Below are 7647 nucleotides of genomic sequence, written 5' to 3' on the forward strand. Positions count from 1 at the left end.
ATTATGTCATATAAATTAGAACTTATAAATTTTTTATCAAATAATCTTTTTGTCCACTTTAATTATCATGTTGAATTTTTTAAAAGTTAATTTGACTAATTATAAGGTTAAATTAATTTACATTAAGTCAGTAAAAAAATTAAATATTCAAAAATTATATGAAAAATATTATAAATTGCAATTTTTGCGTATGGATAATATAAAAAAAAAATACATAAAGTGTCAGCCAAAATTGTTATGGCCGGAGGGAGTAGCATATAATCATCTAGTTTTTTAGTATTAAGCCATTTTAAGACTAAATTAATTTTGCTAATGATGAATCTAAGCTTTAGTTTAAGTAAAAAAGCCCTTGGGTTCAATTTCTCTAAGAATCCTTTAATGGCTGTCAATCGAGCCTTCAACTTCAATACAGCTCGCAACTCGTCGAGCTTAATCTCATGGATTCCGGTAATCACCTTTCTCTCTATCGAATTTATCTAAAACATTGTTAACTGGCAAAATGATTCATTTTTATTTTTTGCAGATCGGTAAGATCCAGCAAACAGTAGCTAATTCTGTACAACTCACCGGAATCGGTCTTCATTCCGGCAAGCTTTCTACCGTCACAATCTTACCGGAGTTTGCAGGAATGGGTAGGTACTTCAAATTCCGTTCAAATGTCATTCCTGCATCTACTGATTACGTCAAGGAGTCTCCATTGTGTACTACATTGTGTAAAGATGGACATTCTATTAATACCGTTGAACACTTGCTTTCTGCTTTGGAGGCTACCGGCGTTGATAATTGCAGTGTGCAAATCGAAACCTCTAATACTCACGATTCATCAATTGAGGTACTGTCTTTTAACACTAGCAGCTTTATTTTATATTTTAACAAGCAACTTTACTTCCATTTCCATTTTAAGAGATTTTATAATTGTAGGTTAGAAGGATAGACTTTGCCTGAGCACAATACACAAAATAGGCACAACACAACACAACAATCCCACAAGTGGGTTTTGGGGAGGGTAGAGTGTAAGCAGGCTCAAGTGCAACAATTCAGGTATGAAGAAGAAGAAAATATACCAATGTATAAGAGAGGCAGTGCAAAGCATACAAGAAAACAATATGATCAACAAAATATAATGCAGTAGCCGAAACACAATAAACAAATGATGATTGATATCAAAAACTAGAACTACAAGAATACGACTAGTACAACGACAAACACCAACAAACATGAACTCTCGAAAGCAAGACAATACTCCACTACCTACTAACCTTCTACCCTAATCCGCGACCTCCACACAAAATAGGCATAAACCTATTTTGTTCTCACAAGGGATCCCAGACATAGCCACTTAATCTGGTGTTGGGCTGCTTCGCCAATACTGGTCCAGGCCCATTCATAACAAACAATACATCCGGCCCCAATAGGAACCTTATCCTCAAGGTTTGAATAGTACAAACTTGATATCATAGTGATGATTCTAATTGGAGCTATGAAGGAAGCTATACTAATTACCAACAACAGGTTAGAAGTTGGAGTAGGGGGGATTCCCTTACAAATTTACCAAAGAGCATTACAATACTCCAAATTCTATTGATAGCAGGGAGACTTCAATCTTCCGCTTTTAGGAGATTAAGTGACTCAAAAAAACACAATCCCAACAACGTAGATATGTGATATAACACTCACTAGCAACTTCGTATGCCCTTTTGGTGCAATATAGCCCTTTGTTACTACATACTCCTTGCAAGCTAGTTTAATCCGTATGAAGAGATATGTCAAAGACCCAAGCTACACTATTTCTTGAATTGGCCTTCTCATTTTGAGATCCCGACGGTGTATCCAAATTCCAAGTGTAATTAATCGAAACCACCAATTTGGGCAGACTAAAAATGCAGTCCACGGCGTTTGTCCAATGAAGGTTTTGTTCAATTCCTTCTCTGTGAATTTGGCCAGCAGCATCTAGAACAACAACTAGTGCATCATCAAAGACGTCAGTGGTTATATTGCTGTAAAGACATCATCAAAGATTAGTGCATCATCAATATTCATTAAGCACTTCAAATTTAATAAATTCAACAATCTTAGGCAAACACATTGTGAGCACTGTATAGTCAAGTTGCTGTTGAAATGCTCTTTTTACTACAGTCAAGAGCAGCATACTGAAACAGAGCAGCCCACAAATATCAATCTCTGCCTCTGACATGACCACACTAGAGACCAAATAATAGGAAGAAATTGCATATGCCTCATGCATTGGGCCAAACAAGAGTGATATATGGCATTGCGACTGCAATGTATCTGAAACATCTCTTTCTAGTGTTAGTGCCTATGCAAAGTCATTTTCCGGTGAGTGCAAACCAAAACAAGAAAATGCTGAACCTTCACTATCAAATGGTGTCCAAAGACTGTCATCATAACATCTTGCTATTGACATGCCATTAAAATAATAGTCTGTCAAATAGCTTCCAAGTGGCTCTTTTATGACCTTCAACACACATTTTTTTGAAGCAATCATATCCAAGTAATGCACCTTATGTTCATCAGGCAATTGAAGAGCATAGCAAAGCATGTCTTTCTCCAAGGGAATAGAGTCACCCTTGCTGTCAACTCTATTCGAGCCATGGACTCGGAACATATTCCTGGTTTGCGAGCTATTGTATAGGAGTGGAGGTTTTACCCTGTGCGTTTCCCTTGTCATAAAAATAAAATAAAAAATTAGTTAGTTCTTGCTTGGGAGCAAGCAGATAGTGTATTCTGAATGTTATCCAGGTGACAGCGCATTTGAGAGAAATTCTCATCCATTTGCAACAATAGATTAGTAACAGGAGACAATCCAAGTTTTGTAACAATTTGTCTGGTGTAATGGCAAGCCAATTTCTCTGTAAAATGCTTCCAATCATAGAATTGCTTATCCGTCAAGTAGTCTGAAGCATTGTGTTTGTTGTAGTACTAGCCTTATTCATGTAGTTTTATGTTTTTGATATTTGTTACCTTTTTTTGTTTATTATGTCTAGGTTATCGCACTATTTTATTGTTATTACTGGTCCTTTTCTGAATGCTTTGGACTACATTCCTTACTAATTGCCATGTTTTCTTCACTGCAGTTCTTCCCCTTTTTTCTTACTAATAGTATTCCTGGTTAGTACTTGCTTAGTATCTTCTACTTCATCCATTGCTACATGTTTTTTTTGTTGTGTCAATCTTGCCACTTTTCTGTCATTATTTTTTATTATATACTTTTTTCCTTTCTAGTCTATCTTGATTTCCCATTTTAGTTGTTCTGTATCTTGCTAGGGTACCATCATATTTTCTTGCAAACATGCTTTGTTTTTCTTTCGTTTGAGTCGAGTGTCTATCGGAAATAGCCTCTCTACCCTACAAAGGTAGAAGTAAGGTCTGTGTACATCCTACCCTCCCTAGACTCCACTTGAGGGATTATACTGGGTATGCTGTTGTTGTTGAGTCGAGGGTTCTTCAGAAATAGCCTCTCTACCTCCACGAGGTAGGTTTAAGATTTGCGTACACTCTACCCTCCCAAATCCCACTTATGGGATTTCAAAGGGTATGTTGTTGTTGATGGAGCTTGAGCACTTACTGATGTGTGAGTGAGAGATGTGGGTAATATATATTGGGCCGGGTCCACTCATATAAGGGGTGCTAATTAATCTGTTAGCTCATTAGTTTGTCCTTCTCCTAAATCTTAGCCTATAATATATAAATACACCATTATGAGTGTTGGAAGAACAAGGATTTTTCACATTATTAGGACGGCTAGGGTTAGCTATCCAAAACAGAAAACGCTCTGCATCTATTGTGGATATCTAGGTTATGGCAACTGGCAAAAGTAAGTTCATCTGCTTTGTTGAGGATTCCCAACAGCTGGTGACACGAGTCATGGTTGCTGTAGATCCGCTTCCGCTTTGGAGAAACCTATAAGTCCTTCTAACTAGTATTATAATTCAAATACTACAAGGATATTAGTGGAATCTCCCTTCAAAACGGAATCTTCAGATCTGTTTAACTTGGCTGGCAAAACTGAGGGTTCTGTAGCTTATTGTAAAACAAGACAGGGCAACTATACTTATAGAAGAAATTGTCAGGATTAGGAGATTGATAGACTATTCTTTTTTAGTATGAAAGTGGTAAGTGTTCAAGGACCTCCTACTATGAGGACCTGATTTATGAGATGCTGGTGCAAGCAAATGTGGTACTTCTTCAGTCAGCTCCTACCATGATTTATCACAAACATAGGTGATCCCTATAGTATTGTCCTTGGGTGATGCTCAAACACGAGTCACGTAAATATTTAGAAAAAGGGGTATGTTCATGCGCAATTGATGTTGTATATGCCAAACATAGAATACAGACAATTTCTCATTGTGATGTGATAACACAACACCTGTTGGAACATACCCCTCATAATGTGTGATGTTAAGTGAGTAATTCCAAGATCTTTGAATGGGGCTCTTTGAAGCTGGTCAGGAAGGACTATCGATAAACAGGTTATAAAGCTTGGAAACACTTGTATTTTTTTTGTAAGCTCATTGTACCATAGTCTGCACCTTCTTGGGCTTCTTCTATTTTAATGAGATTGTTGAATTACTTAAAGAAGATTAAGTTGTGGTTGTATTAGTCTAAATCCATTAACAATAATTTGATGGTAAAATTTCCTTATTTTGACCACCAAAGTCAACTTGGGTGCTAAATTTGGAAGACAGAGTATTTATAGGTTAGATTTACATACCTGTACTAAAAAAATATATATAGGTTATCCAGATAACTCAGGGGCTATAATTTTGCTTTTAACTTATACATTTTTTTCTTTTGGCAGTCTTAACAACTACTCATGAAAACTTTGGTGTGCAAATATTTTTATTTGACTAGATGAAGGGCAGTATCAAAAATAATATTTGGATAGCAGAATTAGTAATTGTTGAACTCAACAAACTGAGACAGGTTCCTATTCTGGATGGATCAGCAAGAGAATGGGTGGACGCAATTGAAGAAGCTGGGCTGAAAGCAGCATTAGATCGTAGCGGTAATAGCTGTGAGAAATTAGCTCCTGTTCTTAGAGAACCTGTTACTGTATGGAAAAATGATTCTTTTATAGCTGCATTCCCTTATTCAGAGGTCAAGATTACCTATGGCATCGACTTTCCACAGGTAAATTTCTGGGAGTTTGTCTGCTATGCTGTTCTTTGTTTTTGTGCACATCGATAGACAATGGTTTGAAAATCTTCATGTATTTAGCTGATTTGCTGCAATTTCCTGACATAGTGTAGGGGTTTCTTTGCTAATATCCTTTATTGAATTTGAACTCGTGGCTGTGATACCTGTGCTAAACTTGGCTGTCTGGTGAGCAGCAATTGATTGTGTGGCAAACAGCTTCATGGTCAAGACCACTATTAATTAACTGAGACCATAGGTGGAGCATTTTCTTTCAGCTAAAAACTATGACATGCTGAGTTACCAAGATTAGGCAAATTATTTTTTATCAAAAAGTCTTTTAAACGGATTCCATTGGCTTGACTGCCTGCAGGCACCCGAAATTGGCTGTCAGTGGTTCTCTTCAACCTGTCTGGATAAAGATTTCTTTGCCAAAGAACTAGCTTCTGCAAGAACCTTTTGCATTTATGAGCAGGTAACTTCCAATCTTCTTATTTAAAATGTTATGCCAGCTCTCTTTTTTTCTGTATTAGAACTTCACTATGAGATTACGATCTAGCTTTGGTGACAAGAAACATTTTCTAATAGTTTATCCACGATGGACTTATTTTGATATGCCATCTGTGGACTAGGCAAAGAGACAATATGTTTGTTTGACGTGTTTTTTACTTTGGTACCTGGTCAATGAAATTACTAATGTAGCCCTGAGAGGTTCTTTTTGATAAATATGTTACATCATGCAACATCGGGTAAACAATGAATTGGATGGGCTAGACTCTAATATCATGTTAAAGAAATAAATGTTGGGCCTAACTCAACCTCGAAAGCTAACTCAAGAGGTGAGGTTTGCCCAAGATCAACCTTCATCAGTAGTTACGGAGTCCAACATAACTGATGACTCATCATTCATGTTGTTATGTTTATGACATATTTATAGTATTTATGCTGAATTAATATCCAGGTTGAACAATTACGCAAATCAGGAGTTATCAAGGGGGGTTCCGCCAAAAACGCTATTGTTTGTAGGTTAGAGACACTTCTTTTTAATTTTATTTGGAAGAATGCTGGAGAATATAATTAGGTAACATCTATGCTTTATCCAACTTTTTGGAAGCTTAAGATATATTTGATTGGGAATAAGTAGTATCACCTAAGGATGCATGGCATGTCTCATTGTAGCTTTAACAGATATAACATGCCTGCTAGGGTGCTACTCTATATGAAAAATCACCAGCACTAACAATATGAGCGCATTATGTTTCCTACAAGATGTATTTTCTTGATTTTAACCTCATGTATGATATCTCCTCTTCTACAGTGAAAGTAGAGGCTGGCTGAATCCACCGCTGCGTTTTAGTGATGAACCTTGCAGACACAAGGTTTTAGATCTTATAGGTGATCTTTCTCTTTTTGCGCACGGTGGTAACCAAGGGCTTCCCGTGGCACACATTATTGTTTATAAGGTTTGTTCTTTGTCTTTCAATTATTTAGTTTTTCTGTTTAATGGCGATGAACCATAGAAAGGATTGTCTAGCACTAAATGTGACCTTTTCTTTGCCTCTGTCTGACCTCTTGTTTAAGCCTTTTTCTCACGTCTGCTTTCTTACGGAGATTTGAGCTTTCTATATTGGCCTGGGGAGCTTTCTAATGTCACTGCTTACTATTACACTGTATAGCAAAGGTTGTTAGTTCTGCTTCAGTAGAGAAGTGTTACAATTTGGTAATAATTTTTTAATTGATAAAATTGAGCTGCTCATGTACACAGGGTGGACATGCTCTGCATGCAAATTTCGCTCGCCGCTTATCGGGAATCAACTGAGCTAGATTTGGTTCTCAATGTATTGTTCTTCTTCGAGTCCTGCAACTCGTTGGCTATTTGTGAACCTGAGTTACTTGACCCAAGTTTTGGCAACTAGGATGCTAATGGACTTTGGCAAAAGGACTTATGAATCGATGTTCGAGATGTTCTATCCTTCACTGTCATTACCTCCATGTGGATTGCCTCGTGAAATAGCCATTGAACTTTTCCAGACATCTGTAATTCGTGGTCTAATTAGACAACATCTTGCTTCGAGAAAAAAGAGCTGATTGTTGGAAATCTTATTTTTCCAAACACTGATTGTATGGGTGATGTCTAGAAAAAGAGCTGATTTATTTTATTATTAAGCTTTTGCTAGGAAGGATAGGATCATATCGAGTTTCTATACTCAATTGTATGCTATATTACTGCAAGAGGTTGTTTACGCAATTTAATCAATCTATGATTTCTTAGTCACAAAATAACAACTCTTATTGTCGCACCCCAATTTCCAATCCGACATCATAATGAAAGATGAAAGTAAAGAGCTTTATAAGACAGTTCAAATTCACATGATAAAATACTTTTGCGACATAATGTGGCATAACCCGTGAGAGCAAGAAGGATTCTTAAGTTTCTAGGTTGACAAACTCTTGAAGATGAGATATGAGATGCAAAGGATATCTTAGGTG

At 36.8% G+C, this 7647-nt stretch overlaps 1 protein-coding gene across 2 annotated transcripts; it reads left to right on the forward strand.

Moving 5' to 3' along the window:
- Positions 1-310: 310 nt before the first annotated feature.
- On the forward strand, positions 311-7344 carry LOC125875765 (probable UDP-3-O-acyl-N-acetylglucosamine deacetylase 1, mitochondrial). 2 transcript variants are annotated; one of them, XM_049556797.1, is made up of 7 exons: positions 311-447; positions 524-832; positions 4948-5154; positions 5531-5632; positions 6119-6183; positions 6476-6620; positions 6923-7344. In XM_049556797.1, exons 1-7 carry the CDS (start codon positions 313-315, stop codon positions 6974-6976), a joined length of 1017 nt encoding a protein of 338 aa, XP_049412754.1. In that variant the 5' UTR covers positions 311-312; the 3' UTR covers positions 6977-7344. The 2 variants fall into 2 exon arrangements, with proteins under 2 accessions (XP_049412754.1, XP_049412756.1); XM_049556799.1 differs by lacking the exon at positions 6923-7344 and adding an exon at positions 6757-6848 and having other exon boundaries at positions 6476-6624.
- Positions 7345-7647: the final 303 nt, after the last annotated feature.

This window comes from Solanum stenotomum, chromosome 9, assembly GCF_019186545.1.
Source record: "Solanum stenotomum isolate F172 chromosome 9, ASM1918654v1, whole genome shotgun sequence".
Classification (NCBI taxonomy): domain Eukaryota; kingdom Viridiplantae; phylum Streptophyta; class Magnoliopsida; order Solanales; family Solanaceae; genus Solanum; species Solanum stenotomum.